Source organism: Barbus barbus (genome assembly GCF_936440315.1).
Source record: "Barbus barbus genome assembly, chromosome: 11".
In the NCBI taxonomy this organism is placed as follows: Eukaryota; Metazoa; Chordata; class Actinopteri; order Cypriniformes; family Cyprinidae; genus Barbus; species Barbus barbus.
The window spans coordinates 33,170,200-33,188,206 of record NC_136739.1 but is presented as its reverse complement, the minus strand read 5'-3'; the positions used below and the strand labels follow the sequence as shown (position 1 = coordinate 33,188,206).

At 39.6% G+C, this 18,007-nt stretch overlaps 1 protein-coding gene across 7 annotated transcripts in view; it reads left to right on the top strand.

Annotated features, from left to right (window-relative positions):
• The window catches only part of LOC306876960 (R3H domain-containing protein 1-like), a 61,230-nt gene that overhangs the window by 22,702 nt on the left and 20,521 nt on the right, over positions 1 to 18,007 (top strand). For 2 of the 7 annotated variants that reach the window (XM_079428437.1, XM_079428436.1), the window contains exons 2-17: positions 1,173 to 1,294; positions 4,990 to 5,167; positions 9,495 to 9,612; positions 9,747 to 9,825; positions 10,021 to 10,080; positions 10,707 to 10,847; positions 11,042 to 11,150; positions 11,254 to 11,346; positions 11,423 to 11,451; positions 11,897 to 11,950; positions 12,030 to 12,247; positions 13,315 to 13,506; positions 14,269 to 14,411; positions 14,610 to 14,669; positions 15,529 to 15,675; positions 17,895 to 18,007. The exon at positions 17,895 to 18,007 is cut by the window's right edge and continues 8 nt beyond it. In XM_079428437.1, the coding sequence (XP_079284563.1) occupies positions 5,030 to 5,167; positions 9,495 to 9,612; positions 9,747 to 9,825; positions 10,021 to 10,080; positions 10,707 to 10,847; positions 11,042 to 11,150; positions 11,254 to 11,346; positions 11,423 to 11,451; positions 11,897 to 11,950; positions 12,030 to 12,247; positions 13,315 to 13,506; positions 14,269 to 14,411; positions 14,610 to 14,669; positions 15,529 to 15,675; positions 17,895 to 18,007 (1,694 nt within the window). In that variant the 5' untranslated portion in view covers positions 1,173 to 1,294; positions 4,990 to 5,029. The remainder of the gene's footprint in view (positions 1 to 1,172; positions 1,295 to 4,989; positions 5,168 to 9,494; positions 9,613 to 9,746; positions 9,826 to 10,020; positions 10,081 to 10,706; positions 10,848 to 11,041; positions 11,151 to 11,253; positions 11,347 to 11,422; positions 11,452 to 11,896; positions 11,951 to 12,029; positions 12,248 to 13,314; positions 13,507 to 14,268; positions 14,412 to 14,609; positions 14,670 to 15,528; positions 15,676 to 17,894) is intronic. The other 5 variants (XM_079428438.1, XM_079428439.1, XM_079428440.1 and 2 more) reach the window with 5 other exon arrangements.

The following is an 18,007-nucleotide window of genomic DNA, read 5'->3' as shown; positions in this document are numbered from 1 at the left end:
CAATCACTGCATGTCTGACAGCACGCCGCGGGTTCAGACTGATAGTGCCATCAAACTGTGTTTTCTCTTTCCCGTTTCATTCTCCCAATCCCCCTGTCAGCAGTTTCTCGACCGTGAAGCTCTCGTTCAGACATCGTTTCTGTCTCGCTCCGGTCTATTAGCGCTGAACGTGGATCCTCAGATGCTCTCAAACACCAAACGGCCGCTTTACAGGAAAACAAACACACGCTGTCAAGCTTTATTTCTGTAGTGCTTTATACAATACAGATACAATGATGCAAGTCTGAGACTAGTCTAAATTCTGCTGCTCTGAAAGACAACATTGTCATTTAAAGAACAGTTTTTGTGTGATATCTGTGTGGTCCTCGACTCTCTCTGTGCTGTCCTGTATCAGTAAGCGTATGGTGTCTCTGGCACGCGTCCCTTTCCTCCTCTTTGTCCCCCGTCGAGGCTCCATCTTTGCTGGATTGGACATCCGGTGCGGATCGGAACAAGCTGTTTCTCTCTGAATGCTGTTTGAGAGAGAGAAGTGTTTGCAGGATTGATTTTGAGGGATGTTTGCGAGCGCAGCATCACTCCCACACGCAGCGATTTGACCGCTACCTTGTGCAACATGATTGTCAGAGTGTGTGTGTGTGTGCGATGACAACACACACCCCGGGGCTACAGATCTCATGAATATCAATCAGCCGCGGACATCAGCCTCTTAAATAATGCAGCAGCGGCGTCCGCTCGGCTGATAAATGCGCTGTACTGTCAGCGTGGAGTGTTTGCTTAGCTGCGCTCTTCGGTCCACATGCGCCTTCATCTCACGGATAAAAGAGGCTGCTTTTCAAAGCGGTCCGGCGTGTTGCTTTGCTAAAGGTCAAAGTGCAAAACTCACAGCCTTTTGTCTCAAAGCTGATGTCTGATTTCAGCCCCTGTTGACTAGAATCTCGCTGGAGTTTGTGATCGTTAAAGCCATCGCAATTCAGTTATATGTGTTATATGTGTATATGTGCTGCAGGGACACATAATATATCTATTATATGTGACCCTGGAGCACAAAAGCAGTCATATTTGTTTTGAACTTGTATATTTTGTTTTGAAATGAAAATAGCCTAGATGGCTGACATGGCATTAAAAGCTGAGTTCCCCATAATAACGTCTGACTTGTGGTTCTGTGTCTGCAGGCTCCTGAAGGACATGAGCGCTGTGTCTGCAGTGACCGGGCCCCGGGGCCGCTGAAGGGGACATGGGCTAATGCGACGCCACTGAAAGCCACGAGGATTCGTTCTTCACGGCAGGACATCGGGTAACTTCTGTTTATCGCCTGTGTTGCTCGCGTTATGAAAACAATGCTGATCATTTTCCCGTGTAAAATGCCCCTCATTACTGCAATCAAGCACAGATTTCGACGCTAATATCTGAGCTGGTGCTTATTAGGCGGCAGTGGAAGCTTCTGATGTCAGGAGTCTGGAAACTCTCTACAGATAAGAACAGGATGTTTTTTGTTTTTAATGCATTGGGCAATTTTGAGCTATTTGGCTTTTCATAACGTGTTTATTTCAGACTAGTGAAGATAAAACATTCAGAATACACATTTAATGTTCATTTTATTGCACTTGACCTATTAGTGTCTGTAGATTTCAATCTTTAAAGAGTTTTTTTTCTTGCAAACACAAAAGTTTAGTTTTGTTCAGTTTTATTCCTCTCTGTATTCTGAAGGTTTGTTTGTATTTCATTCACACTGATTTATAGCACATTTCACTCCTAAAAACATGCTGGAAATGTGTTTGATTTCTGTCTGTTGACGGTATTTTCTGATTTATGGAGTGACACAAATTTGTAAATCCCTGGTATCCCTTCGGCAGGTACTCTTCAGATTTTGGTAGCCCGAAAATTAATTTAACTAGCCCAAATAAAATAAAGACCATAAATGTCAATCAAAAACATTTTCAATACACAAATATCAACGAATACCAAGAAAAGAGTTTTATTTTACTATTTACAAGGTATCTGCAGAATTCTTAAAAATCTTTTTAAGGCAATTTGAAAATGTATTTCTTAGACAGTTTAGATACGTTAAATGGTCTAAGGCCTGAAAACCTCTTCAGTATAGTTGTATCAAATTTAAGGACCCGTGGGAGCAATGTTCCCTCTCATTGTTTTTCTTGCTGAGCAAAACTTCTCTCTATGGGTCAGACATTTCTGTCACCAGCAAAAGCATTCTTTACACCAGACCTGTACAGCACGCACACAAAATAGTGTGTAACTTTTAACTTTAATGTGCTATTTATATTTGATTTGACCCTTGATGTCACTAAATGATGTATATTTTAGGTTAAAGAGAAACATGTTTACTGAACAATACACTGCCGTTCAACAGATTGGATCAATAAAGTTTATTAAAGAGGTGTCTTATGCTCATCAAGACTGTATCTATTTGATAAAAATACTGAATATTATTTCACTAAACAATATTGTGAAATATTATTGCAATTTAAAATAAATGTTTTGTATTTTAATATATTAAAAATGTAATGAATTCCTGTGAAGCGAAGCAGTATTTTCAGAGTCACATGATCCTTCAGAAATCATTCTAATATACTGATTTATAATCAATGCTGGAAACACTTGTACTGATTTTTTATTTTATTTTATTTTTTATACTGTGTTTTTTGGGACCTGTGATATTTTAAAAATAAAAAGTTAAAAAGAACAGTGTTTAGTCAAAATAGAGATTTTGTTACAATATAATCTATTCAAAAGTTTGGGGTCTGACATTGTTTTCTTTCTTTTTTAAAGATACTTTAAAAAAGTTTAAAGAAAGTTAAATAAGCTTTATTCAGCAAGGATGTGTTAAATGAATCAAATTGATAGTAAAGACCTCTATTGTTAGAAAATATTTCTATTTTGAATAAATGCTGTTCTTTTAAACTTTTTATTAATCAAAGAATCAAAGAAAAAAGTAACTCAGGTTCCAAATAAATATTAATCAGCAGAACAGTTTCAACACTCATAATAAATCAGTATATTATGATTTCTGAAGATCATGTGACACTGAAGACTGGAGGAATGATGCTGGAATCTGATCTCAGGAATAAATGCTGTTTTATAGTATAGGTATTAAAATAGGAAACCAATATTAGAAATTACAATAATATTTCACTATATCACTGTTTTTTCTGTATTTTTTAAATGAATACAGCCTTGATGAGCAAGAGACTCAAACACAAGGTCAATTATTATCAGGTTTATAATATAGCCCTAACATAATATATGATCAAAACAAACTATTTAAACTGATAGAATAGAACAGAATAGAATAGAATAGAATAGAATAGAATAGAATACAAACTGAAGCCAAACTGAAGCTGAGATCTGTAAGTTAAATATAAAAGCGTGAACATATGAATTCTTCTATATCTGTCTAAACATGGTTCTGAAGTACAGTTTGTACAATACTCTTGTGTGAGACTGAACATGTTTCAGAGTTTTGTTACCCATCCTCCTCTATTTCCAGCACTTAATCAAGCACTCTTCTTTAATACATGAGGATGTTTTATTTCAGATGTCATTGTGTTTGTGTTGTCTCTCGTGTTGAGCGCACCGCAACCATTGAAGTATTCAGTTTCTACAGCGACTCATTTGGTGCATCGTTCTCTTTCTGTGAAACCGGCTCTAACTCTGTCGTGACATCAGCTCTAGAGCGGTTTGCCCGAGCATTGCTATTCTTTCCCTTTTACTGCGGCATTCAATCATGGCTTCCCAACTCATGTTTGTGTGCGCGAGGCACATTATTTCTCCTGCGCGGGCGCGATGGAAGAAGAGCGCTCAGCTTAGAGGGAGCACTGCGTGGAGTCCTGTATTTAAGGCCTGTCGGGCAGGCAGTGATGCATTCTGGTAGCCCGACTGGAAAACACAATAGCCCCGGGACGCCGGCTAGCGATTTTGCGAGCCCTGAGTGATGAAAAGAGAAATCCAAAATCCCCTCTGGAAAAACCTTTAACTCTAATATGACGACAAAATCAGACAGGAATTATGAACCTGACGTTATCCAATGTTCAGATTTATGTTCTGGAAATGAATGCAAATGAATGCATATTTAATTAGATAATGCATCATTTGCGTATTTAAATACAACATTTAAGAGAACTTTTAATACCAAAAAAAGTTCAATATTTATTATCAAAATGTATTTTATTGACCTTATTCACCTGTGGTGTCTTGCCTTAAATGAAAACTAAGAATATTATTTCACAAGTGTGCAATGTTGCTTCTAAGCAATTTCTTTAAAACATGCAAATAATTCATATTTAATGAAGTTTTCTCACTAACACATTTTGTTGATGGGTGACAGTTTATTAGAAATAGAAACGTGTGTGTGTGTGTGTGTGTGTGTGTGTGTGTGTGCGTGTGTGCGTGTGCGCGTGTGTGTGTGGTGTGTGTGTGTGTGTGTGCAGCGAGAAGGCTTTTAAAAGCTTTCTGCTGGTCTCGGAGTGTTTTTCTTCCTCGTGGCTCTCGAATGCGTTCGCAGGTTTCTCCTCCATCTGGAGGAGGTGTGATCGCTCCTGCGTCTCGTATTAGAAATCTCACTCTGCACTAACGTGTTAATGAAAGTCTGAGATGGGTGTAAGTCTCATTAGTTCACTTTGCTCTTCAGATTCCTGCGCGAGACACTCGGCTCATAATTGCTGGAGGTTAATTGGTTTGGGTAACGGCGTTCATGTATAGCGTCTCCCTAGAGAACTCCACCGCGTCACGCAAGACGTCATGCTGTTTTATATAAGTTTATGCTATTTTAGAGCGTATTGACGGAAGATGATGTGCACCTTTTTCACATTTCCATGTTTCTCAGCAGCGGAAGTCATCATAGTTGGGTTAAGAGTTACATGTTTAATGATGCACTTCAGAAGCAACCGAATCAGATATTTCTTTTCACTATTAGTGCTTTTTTTTCTAAATATTTTGATGTCGCAATCACAATACAATGCACATGTGTTCCAGCTTCCAGGCTCTTGGTCGGCTCTCCAGGTAGCCGTGTCTGATGAGGATGTCTGATTCTGTCTCTGAAGCTATGAGATCTCTGGACGAGAAGACCTCGAGCGCAGACGAGCGCCAGCTCAACACGCCACAGAGCCACATGCTCGAGGAGAACTGCAGCCACAACCGCACCGAGACGCAGGTAACATGACGTCATGATAGAAACGCCTCCCTTCTCTCTCCATTTCAGCTCAAAGCCTGAAGAACAACAGCTCAGGGGCTTGTGGGAGAGAAAGAGATTTGAGACGTTTGTGGAGTCTACATGAGATGAAAACCAACAGTCAGGGCTGTTGATTTAACGCATTACTTTGGTGCAATTCATTTTGGAAAAGATAACATGTTAAAATGATTAAGCGCTTCCACTGGTGCAGTGTCTGATGATCATGATGTGTGATGGAGCCTAAAAGTCAAGATATGAGGATGAGGCAAAAAAATCACCCTTTATACTGTATATATATATATATATATCATATGATTTAGTTCAGCAATATCACACCAGCCACAGTGCTGCTTTTCACTATATCTGCACCACTGATTTATACAACAGTTCAGTAAACATGAAGCTCATATTGTTACATTTTAGACAATATTGTTCATTTTGATCAATTTCACATAAGAAAATAGTTCAAAGTCTCAGCAGAACTGTTGAGTGTCTCTGATTCGTTACTGAAAGCATCCACAGTTTTGAACGAATCGAGTGAGTCAGTGACTCAGTGACTCATTCGTGAAGAATCATTTCAGCTTTGTTTCTGAATGAATCAGCAGTTTGAACGAATCGGTTGAATGAATGATTCAATGACTCGCTCATTAAAACAGTGGCTCGCCGCCACCTACTGATGCTTTTACTTTCATATTTCTTTTCATAAAAAATTATTTCAGTAGTGCTGTCAAATGATTAATCGTGATTAATCGCATCCAAAATAAAAGTTTTTGTTTACATAATATATATGTGTGTACTGTGCATATTTATCATGTTTATAATATAAATACAGACACATGCATGTATATATTTAAGAAAAATGTATTAACAATATTTATTTATAATATAAAATACAAGAATATAAATGTATGTGCATGTGTGTGTATTTATATATACATAATCAATATGCACACAAATATTATGTAAACAAAAGCTTATATTTTGAATGCGATTAATCGTTTGACAGCACTAATTTCCATATTTCAATATTCAAATTTAAAAAATAAAAAACATTAGTTCTCATTTAACACAATAATGATCTTTTGAGGGATAATTTCTCAGCCCAAATTGATAATTAGATTAATCAGATTATGTAATAAATTAGATAAGAAATTTTAATTACTAATAAATAATTTCACATGAAGCACATGCAGCTATATAGCAATCGCCTTTAATAAACGCATCAATATTTATGAAAATATAACAGCTGTGTAATTATTGATTGGTTTTTAATTGATCGTTAAGGCCGTTTGGAGCGATGACCTGCTCGCTGCATTGTTGCTATATTGCAGGTATTGATCGCTGTAGTTCGTTCTGTCCTTCAGAAGCGATTGTGCCTTTGTTTGTGTGGAGAGCAAGGGTCATCAAAACAAATCCGCTCCAGCAATCAATCGCAGTAATTGTGTTACGAGGAGCGGCAGACACGGACACCGAAGGTGAAGCTTGTGAAGGTTGCTCCGCTGCGTCTCTGTTTCTGATCCGGTGACGTTTCCTCCGTCCAGCCTTTGGTTTGATTTCACTCTTGGCCTCTCTCCCGTCCCTGAGAGACGCTGGTGCAGGAGCGATCCGATCCGATCAGCCATCTGTCTGTTCCTCCGCTGCGCTGCAGATCTGCTGCTGCTGTGTGTTACAGACTCCTCCAGCATCGGCTGTCGTTGAGGATCCCTGGCCTCCTGCCAGATTCTGCCTCTCGGGGAATACGGGATCTTCAGTAGCCAATTAAAGCTGAATAACCCTCCGTCATTATTCAGTGAAGACACCCTGCCCTTATTAACAATCGGCCTGTTGAGGCTGAGAGAACAACTGAGACAAAAGACAATAATGCACTGAATCACTGCATATCTGCAGATTTTTATATCTATCTGTCTATCTATACATGTAGATATATATACACTATATAGGTATACAGATACATATAGATACATACAAACACAAGTTTATATATTTGCTGATGTCTGTGTGTGTATATATATATATAATGCATATTGTATATGTGTGTGTGTGTATATATTTTATTATCTTAAAATATAAATTTTTATAATATATACATATATTTTAAGTATTGTTCAGTGATAGATATATATATATATATATATATATATATATATATATATATATATATATATATATATATATATATATATATATATATACAGTGATCAAAAACATACATATGTATATTAATATATTTTAATAACGTGATTTAATTACAAATCTAATATATCTATATATATCTGTTTTTAAGTGTAATTTTTCTGTAGCTTGTAGATTCTGTAATAGGTTTTTGATCCTGAGGGATCATATTTCTATCCTACTATATTAGCAGAAACCTCTGGTGTATCCTGAAGGAGCGTTTGAAGACGGGGACACACTCGTTGTTCTCTCGTTTAATGAAGGAAGATGGCGGCGTAAATCTAATAATCTCTTTTGACTGACGCTCCTGCTTTTATTAATCTAACCAGTGTCCAAGATATTTGACTGAAAGGTTTTCATAAAACGCAGGACTGGTTTATTGTTAAGCATTTATTTGAAGCCACTTTTCTAATATTCCTGCCATTGAGTTCAGAAGCGGAATGAAAGCACGATGTGTTTAGGAGAAGAGCCGCTGGTTCAGTCGTGGGATGTTTAATGATGTGGTTTTGTCCTGAGCTGTCTGTAGTTTGTGATTCAGAAGCATTATTGTGAGTGAGATTGACGTGCTTCGTTCTGTCTCGTTGCTCAGCGGCAAACACCAGGACCGGGCGCTAAAAGAGCCAAGGTACAGCGGCATGAGCTCCTCAGTGTTTGCCTGCTCCAGAGTTCATCGTGATGTGCTTCAGTTCTGCATGCTTCTCATTTTTCGTGGAGGATCTCGCACACTTGTATCTGTTCCACAGAGCGACCCGTGTTTGTTGTGTTTGCATGGGATTGTTCTGTGCTGGGTTTGCCATGCGCTTGCTCGTGAAAGCCAGTGACTCTCTCTGTGTAACTTCACTCATGCTCTTCTCCAGTCGAACACGAAGAAGGTAAAGTTAGTTCGGAGCCTGGCTGTTTGTGAAGATCCCTGTCCTTCCACGATCACCACACAGCTGCCTCAAGATCAGCAGGTAACCGTGCTCCAGATCTCCAGAAGCGCTGATTCGGTGGAGTATCATGAGTGCAGGCAGCAGATGATGGCTTCTCAGTCATACTGTACGGCTCGCCCTGCTGAGACTAATAATACTTCTGTTGCAGTAGATTCAAATCTTATGTCTATTTAAGGTAAATTGAAGCGTACATAATAAATCCAGTGACGTGAAAGCGCACACAGATAGTGCTCTCAAACTATTAATCACATCCAAAATAAAAGTTTGTGTGTGCATAATATATGTATGTGTACTGTGAATATTTATTATGTAGATATAAAGACACACACATACAGCATATATTTTGAAAGTATTGAATATATTCATATAAATTATATCATATATAAATATATTTAATATATAAACGTAACATATTTTTCATAATATATACATGCCGTGTGTGTATTTATATATACATAATAAATATTCACAGTACACACACATATATGTACACAACGTTTGTTTTGGATGCGATTAATGGTTTGACAGCACCAGCACACAAGCTGCGAGAGCGACAGATGAACCGTCCTCTGATTGGCTCGTTTAGGGGTTTGTGTCATTACACAGCGTTGTAGCTTTCAGTGTGGAAGTGTGTTTATGGACTGGGCTTTTGTTACAGGAGGTTCTGATAGTGTCTCTGTTTTCTGTCACAGTTATGCTGGCTTTCTCTGTTATTATTCACAGAAGAAAGTCTGATTAGTTTGTCTCAGTTTGTTATTAGTTTATCTATCTGTCTGAATATCTATCTATCTGTCTATCTGTCTGTCTATCTGTCTGTCTGTCTGTCTATCTCTAAAAATTTGAAGGTAGTATCTAAAAAATACAATTTTGAAGCCACAGGAGCAGCTGATTTGTTATTGAACACTCATTGTAACTATAGACTTTATCTCTTTGCAGTGTTAAATAATAATGCAGTATTGTACATTTAAATACAAAATAATTGAGTTTTGCCTTTTCTTTTTTTTGTCAATATTGCTGTTTAATTCTTATGACATAAGTCAACATTATTAATTGATGCAAGTTATCAAATCTTAGTTGCATTATTGGGTGGTGTAATTAATAATATGATTGCAGTAGTTGGCATAAAGATATCAAAATCTAACAGAATATTTTCATTGAAATGTTGGCTTGCTGTCAAGCTCCATTAGTGTTGTGTTTGTTTGCAGGATGGAGATCATATTAAACTCTCGCTGGCGTTTGACAGAGAAGAATCGCCAAACGAGGACGATGCAGACAAAAGTGCCAACAAGCTGGAGAAAGTGCCACGCAAGATGCTGTCCAGAGGTGAGTGTGTTGGGTTCAGAGGGAAGAAAACACACACACACACACACACACACGTGCACGCACACACGCACGCACACACACACGCACACACACACACACACACGTGTGGTTAACTTGTTGTCCTGTCTCTGCAGACTCCAGTCAGGAATACAAGGACTCGACTGGCATCGACCTGCACAGTTTCCTGGTGAAAACGCTGAAGAACAACCCCAGGTAACACACACTTGACCTCAACCACACACTCTTATTTCATTTGACCTCCGTCCACATTTTCCAAAGCTTAATTTGTGCCCAGTTGTATATTAGTGCTGCTAGTCAGTGCTGATTGTTGCTGTTCTGAGTGATTCTGTATTGATCGGAGCAGCAGACGCTGTGAAGCGATGGCTAACTGTACTCCTTCATCGTTAGGGACCGAATGATGCTGCTGAAGCTGGAGCAGGACATCCTCGACTTCATCAGTAATAACCAGTAAGTCCTTCATCAGCTCCGTCTCATCCTCATCAAATACAGTTTTTCACCACAAATTACGTTTTGTCCGTTTTTTAGATTTCCTGGATTTTTATTTATTTTTGTTACTTTTTTATTGAATTTTTTTATACATGTTTACATTTTAAAACTAAAATTGTATTAATCAAAAAGCATGTCTAATTAATTGAAATAATGAAACTTGTACAATTAAATAGCAGTTTATTAAACGTTTAAGAAATACAACATTTTAGGGCTGTTTTAAAAACATTTCTCCCAAATTGTTTAATATTTCCAGATTTGGTTTTAATGGTTTAATTAAATGTTATTAATCAAAACGCATGTATAATTAATTGAAATAATGGAACTTATGAAATTTAGCAATTTTATGGAACTTACCAAAAATTACATTTTAGAGCTATTTGAATTTGAATTCTTTTCCCAAACTCATTTAATCATTTTATTCCCCCCCCTCATTTTAATATTTCTGGATTCAGTTTTATTGGTGTGTTTAATCTTCAATCATCAAAGGCATGTCTAATCAATTGAAATCATAAACCTTCATCAGTTTAATGATTTATTAACACATTTAAATGGTGTGCTATTGACGTGTGTTTGTTTGGTTCCAGGAGTCAGAGGAGGAAGTTTCCGCCCATGACCTCCTATCACCGAATGCTCCTGCACAGAGTCGCCGCTTACTTCGGCTTAGACCACAACATTGACCAGACCGCCAAATGTGTCATCGTCAACAAAACCAGCAATACACGAATGTGAGTGACCTCCGCATGCTAGCGTTCGGTGCGAGACAACTGAAGCCCGACGTTTTGCATTTGATCCCTTTGAAATGAGTTTTGCAGGAGAAGCGTAATTATGAGGGATCTGCATCAGGCTCACGGGGATCGTGTTTGTGCCAACTTCTCCTGGAGCGATCCTCAGTTTGATTTCTCTCTCTGTTCATGTGCAGACCAGATCAGAAGTTTTCCGAGCATATCAAAGATGACAAGATGGATGATTTCCAGAAGCGCTTCATCTTAAAAAGGGACAACTCCAGCACAGACAGAGACGACAGCATGGTAGGTGGAGATCTGCTAATGAAGCCATTAGCTCGCATAATAAAGACATACTGTGATACTGCATTTACAGCAGGAAGAGTTCAAAGAGCCTTCTGTGTTTCAGATGCGCATGAAACTAAAGGACGACAGGAGGAGCAAGTCCATCGAGGAGCGAGAGGAGGAATATCAGAGAGCCAGAGAGAGGATCTTCGCTGAAGTGAGAGACATTACAGCAATATGATCATGTGCTTATGGGTCATTGACATGAACATAACACTTAATCTCTTTTGCAGGGTTTAGACACCTTCTCGCTGGATAAAAGGTGAGTGTAAGAAGTCAAGTCACATTTATTTCTATAGCCTTCTATACAATGCTGATCGTTTCACAGAAATAAACAAGAAATTAACAATCAGGGATGCCAGCTTTATCAAATATGAGACTAATTCAAATTCTAGCTCTAAAAAGACAATAATGTTACTTTTCAGCTCCAATCAGTTCAGTTCAATACAGCAAAGCATGATGTTAGCAACACCAAGGTCATGGGTTCGAATCCCAGGGAATGCATGAACTGAAAAGATGCAAGTTGCTTTGGATAAACGCTTCTGTCAGATGCATAAATGTTTAGTGAGGGTCGTTCTCATGCACTACACTGGTGCAGGTTGTGGGTTCAATTCCCTGGGAATGCATGCACCTCGAGTGCAATGGAAGTTGCTTTGGATAAACGCTTCTGCCAAATACATAAATGTAATAAGCAACATGTTTTCCAGGATTCAGGAGGACGAGGTGTGTAACAACATCCAGCAGAGACGGCAGATCTTCAGGTGAGCGTCCCTCATATCTAAATGACTTGCGTGTGAAATGAATATGTTCCTCTAAAGCCGTCTGATGTTCCTCATGCAGGTTGAAGGACAGTCAGTCAGGGAACAGCCTCCAAAGCAGCTCTGAGAACGAGGCCAGGTATTCAGAGCCGCGGCCGTGGAGCAGCACTGATTCAGACAGCTCCAACCGCAACCTGAAGCCCGCCATGACCAAAGCCAGCAGCTTCAGCGGCATCCCGGTTCTGATCCGCGGAGACAGTTCCAGCAGCAGCAAGAGCATGGGGCGGCTCTCAAACACAGGTGAGGGACAGATTTACACACACTCTTCCTCTGCTTTTCTTCTCATACAGTCTCCGTTCTTGCAATAACAGCATGTTTTATGTAGCGACTCTTCTGTGTCTCACTGCATGCCCTCAGATTCTCATTCTATTCTATTAACGCTTGTTCAGTCCTCTGAATTCATTGGTGATCGTTTATGCACTACTGTTCAAAAGGTCGGGGTTAGTCAGATTTTATTCATTTAGGGTGCATTAAAATCATCAAAATACAGTCAAATCATCAAAAAACTGATATTATGACAAATTATTACTCTTTTTTTTTTTTTTTTTTTTTTTTTTAAATGTGATACACTACCATTCAAAAATTTAGGATCAGTAACATAAAAAACACTTAATTCAACAAGTTTGCATTAAACTGATCAAAAGTGTCAGTAAAGTCATTTATAATGCTACAAAAGATGTCTGTTTCAAATAAATGCTGTTCTTCTGAACTTTCTGTGAATCCTGAAAAATAAAATGCATCACGGTTTCCACAAAAATATTGTGCAGCACAACTGTGTTCAACATTGATAATAATCAGAAATGTTTCTATTAGTTTAACACACATTCACATAGAAAACAGCTGTTTTAAATTATAATATTTCAAAATTTGTACTGTATTTTTGATCAAATGAATGCAGCCTTGATGAGCAGAAGAGACTTTGAAACGTTTTCACATAAATGACCGTCCTCCGCCAGTGTGACCTTTGACATGTGCACGCATTTACTGCTTTTCATTTCAAAGAGAGAAAAAACATCCCATATTTGGGAGTAGAGAAAGAAACACGTAAATTACTCAATTAAGTGAGACACTAATCAGAAATTAATTAACATGTCATTCTCAGCTAATACAATTATTCTCTTCTTCCATTGCTTTGGTCCCTGAGGTAATTAGAAATGAAATTGAATTGAGCATCTTGTTGAAATTTGTCTGACCTTCCATATTCTGGAGTGTTTTAATATCCGCGGCGCTCCAGTATGCTGACGATCCCCAATGAATCGCCGCTCTTCCTCTGTGTGTGAGCTAAGACTCCTCTCACTCCTCTCCAGGTTCTGACTCTTGTAGTAGCGTAGGTTCATCCACGGGTTCGCTCTCTCGATCCCAGCCTGTAACGCAGCCCACGGCCTTCCCCGCTGTCAGCTACGAGCCGCCGGCGTCCTCGGCTAGCGCTAGCTACTATCTGCTTCCGCTGGACGCCGCAGGGACACCGGCCGGAAGTGTCCTGGTCAATCCGCACACAGGTTGGTGAACGCTGCAGCTAATTTCCCTCGCATGCATGACTTCAGTCCTCCACTAACCCTGATCCTGACTCAGACTCAGACTGACGCTTCATAAACACTCCTGCTGTATGATGGGACGTTATTTCACCGCAGGTTTAACAGAAGTCTTAAATGTCTTCTTCACAGTGAAATGGCATTATAAATGCCGTGTTAGGGGCGTCTAAATACGCAAGACGCTGTGCTCAGGAATGGCTTTTTAAAAAAAGCACAGCATAGAACGCCGCCTCCACGATGTTGCTGTCAAATAAGACCGTTGTCATTCTAACTTGCTTCTTGTCAACAAAAGTTTGCAATGCTTGTCTTCTGATTGGTCCACTGGGAAACTAGGAAAACAATGAAAAAGTAGCGAGTTGGAATGGATAAACGCATTCTGTGTGAATGGCCCCTTAGGACGGTACGATGAATCGTAGTTTAATCTTGAGCATGATATTTGTTTCGTGATTTATCCTGCATAGCAAACAAGCCTCCGCAAGCTCTCATGATTGCAGTTGCCCAGATACCAAGAGCTTAAATCCCACAATCAGAGCTTTTCATTTTCTACCCAGAAGTTAACCCTTAAAAACATGTAGGGTGAATTCAGGTTAATTGGGACAGTTTTTTTAATTGGTTAATTTTTCCAGGCATCTTAATGGCAAAAAGTGTCCCAGTTTAATTATAATTGCCTGTGATCTGTGTGTATGCATCTGTTATATACTGATCTACCATCCTCTGGACTGATCTCAGGTCAGCCGTTTCTGAACCCCGACGGCAGTGCTGTCCTCTACAGTCCCAGCATGACCTCACAGGTCTCCAGGTGTCAATCATCTGTAGCTCCGCCTCCAGCTGCTCACCCCCAGCACCAGCCCACCAATCACGTCACGGCACAGGTGAGTTCGGTGGCTCTGATGGTCAGTAGATCTGGTGTGATGCACTATGGGAGTGTGGGACGGATGAATCTTGAGGAGCCATGTTAACTTTCTGAATGTTGACAATAGAGGATGATGGGAAATTAATTTGAGTTCATGTTGTGCTGTGAACTAACACCTTTTTCCTTTGTGTGTGTTTCCTCTTCCTGCTGTGTCCAGCCCTCGCCGCTGTCTTACCCAGCGATCCTCACAGCGTCTCCTAACCAGCCCTTCACTGTGGTACCTACAGCTCTCTGTCCACTTCCTGTCTCTCTCTGTCCACTTCCTGTCTCTCTCTGTCCACTTCCTGTCTCATCGCTCTGCCGCTCGTTGTGTTTCTGCTGAGGATCTGTGTGCATCTCAGTCCAGTGTTTCTCTGCTTCTTGACTCCCTTCTTATATACTCTCTTCCTGCTTCTTATATTTATTTTAATTTAACATTTTCATGATTTACTAATTACTAGATTTTCATTAATTCATAAACCCTAATTTGGGAAACACTGTCAAATGATTAATCGCATCCAAAACACACAGTACACACACATATATAAATGTAAAAAAACTTTTATTTTGGATGCGATTAATCATTTGACAGCACTAGAAATGACTTTTTTTTCCTTTTTTTTATAATAATAACAAAATAATAAAATAGTGTTGAATAAATATTTGTTTCTATTAAAATACATTGATCTTACCATGAGAATAGCCATAGATGCTGGTATGGCAATAAAAAAACGAATGTATGTTCAGTATTTTAGGAAGCGTGTTCAAACCCGTCAGGACTCACTAGGACGCACATCATGTGCTCTGATAACCTCCCTCAGCAGTAAACATCCCTTAATGACTAATTAAAAGAGTGGGAGATGCTTTGAATAATTAATGCAGGAGCAGATGCTGGATTTAATATTCTATGAATAGAAAAGTGTGTCGTCTCTTCCCATTTCTAATATGATCCACACAGACCGATAGTTCCAGTTAGTACTGACAGCAGGTCATCTGACTGTATTTGCGCTCTGGGAGTCACCCATCTAGCTGCTAGTTAGTTAGCTAGTTAGTTAGTTGATCAGTATTCAGACGTCTGGTGTGAACTCTTCTGTCAGCAGGAGAATCTGAGCGCTCAGTTCGGTCACATGATGCTGGTCCAGCAGGCCTCGCTCCAGACCCCTGCGCCTCCACCGCATCAGAGCGGATACGGGATGCCCTCGACGGCACAGACGTTCCCCGCAGCCTCCGTCAGCCAGCAGCAGGTGCGACACGCATCCGTCATCAGCAGCTCCACACCTGCAGCAACACACGGAGAGCTCATTTGCAAAAACAGATGACTCCATTTTTATTTATTTTCAGAAATCATGTTTTTTTTTTATTGTGCTTTGCAAGTAATATCAGTTAAACATCTTTTATTTTCCTTTGTCCCCCTGAAGAAGATATTACAGGTTCGTCTAAATTATCCATCCTCGATCACTTTTAGTCAGCTTTGATGAAACTCCTCTCAGCTAGCACGTCTTTTCAAAGTGAAAGTAGCCTTGTCAAGTGGCGTTTACCGGTTTTTGCATATAATCTCTTCTAATGCACCTGCAGAAATCATTTCAAACAGACACTACACACACACGGGGTCTGTCCCAAAACTTTGCATTTGAACACTTTGTTCAAATTTTAGTTGGATCTGTTTACGTGACATACTTGATTTAACACCGCGTCCTAACTACACGCGACGCCGCGACATGCAGTAAAAGTGATCTTTTCCATGTTGATCAGAGTTTTTGTCCTAACTAGCCACGGCGGCAACACACACACTTTCTATTTTAGAAACGGTTTCTATTTCCTGGAACAACACACAAACTATATAACCGTAGATAATCTCAGGTGATAATTATGTGCTTTATTCAAAGTTAAACGTGTCTAATGTGAGTTTGAATATAATTTTGTGTGACCTTATAGCCACAACAGATTTACCTCAGATCTTGAAAATAAATTAAAGCAAACGTATGTTAAAACTGCGAACTCAATATGAACCAACGAGTGTATTCCATGACAGATGCTATCAGTCACTCAGTGTGGACATTTAATAATGTTAAAAAACGTTTAATATTTATGAATTAGATTATAAACTTATCTATTTCTTTGTGAGTGCAGAGCGCTTCCAGAGAGGCTCCGCCCACACACGCTTCTGATTGGCTGTGATATCTGATTGATTCTGTCGCGTGTAATTAGGACACGGAGTAAAGCTACATTTACACTAGAGCGTTTTCGTTTTAAAGCGCATAACTTTTAGTTGAAAAACTCTGAGGTTGCGTTTCAGTGTAAACTGACCAAAACGGAGTCTTTTGAAAACCACATTCGCTCTGTGTAACCTTGATGACCGCGTGACAATAACTTCATGCTCGTATCTGCGTGAATGGTCATGTGACATGCGTTTTCAGTTGTGTAGCGTGGACGGAGATCCTTTTCAAAACACCGTTGTAAAACGAAAACGCACTAGTGTAAATGTAGCCTAACTGTTTAAGAGGACATGAAGCAGTTGCACACATTTGACCAAATACACATACTCACTTCTGCACCAATGCATTGTGCAGCAGGTTTTACACCCAATTCTACTACCAAAATATTTAGTTTATATGATGCATGATGGGACGAGCTTAGCTTTAAATGCGGCTCCGAAGCGCTGTTATAGATGGTGTTTAGTGTGCGTTAAAGGGTTAGTTCACCCCAAAATTAAAATTCTGTCATTAATTACCTTACCTTAAAAATGATTAATTACCTTAAAAGACCTTCGTTCATTTTCAGAACACAAATTAAGATATTTCTGATGAACTCCGAGCGCTCTCTGTCCCTCCATAGACAGCAACGCAACTGAAATGTCCCCAGGTCCAGAAACGTAGTACATACATCAGTAAAACAGTCCATGTGACGTCAGTGGCTCAAATTCAGTTTTGCGATGCTACGAGAATACTTTTTTTTTGCGTAAAGAAAACAAAAATAACAATTTACTCAACTATTCTTCTTCCCCGAGTTGCATCTTCTGCTGTTTTGGAGAGTACATAAGAAGCTATTTCACGTAAGCAGCATTGTTTACGTTCTGCGTATTAAGTGTTGTTTACGCTTAGAGGACAGCGTGCGTATGCGTTGTGATGCTCTCTAAAGTGGCGGATGATGTAATCCAGCCGTATCGCCATTCTTGTCTTTCCGTCCCCAACTGTAAGACCTCTTGAAGTTATAATTAAGACATTTCTTATACCATTTAACCTATTTAAAGTTTAAGTTTGATACAACTAAAGTTTTTAAGGACCTGCGGGAGCCCAGTATTTAAGGCCCGTCGGGCAGGGTGGTGATACATTTTGGTAGCCCGACTGGAAAACACAATAGCCCCGGGACGTTGAGCTAGCGATTTTGCGAGCCCTGTCTACCTGCAGCTGTGATGAGTTTAGTGTGTGTCGCTGGAGTTGACTGTGTGTTGTTTCTGTCACAGATGCCAGCGTGTTACTGTTCTCCCAGCCAGTTCCCGGTGTCTGGACAGACGTACCGATCCGTGGGTCCAGTGCCATACAGCGCTCCGAGCCACATTCCCCCCGCAGCCCCACA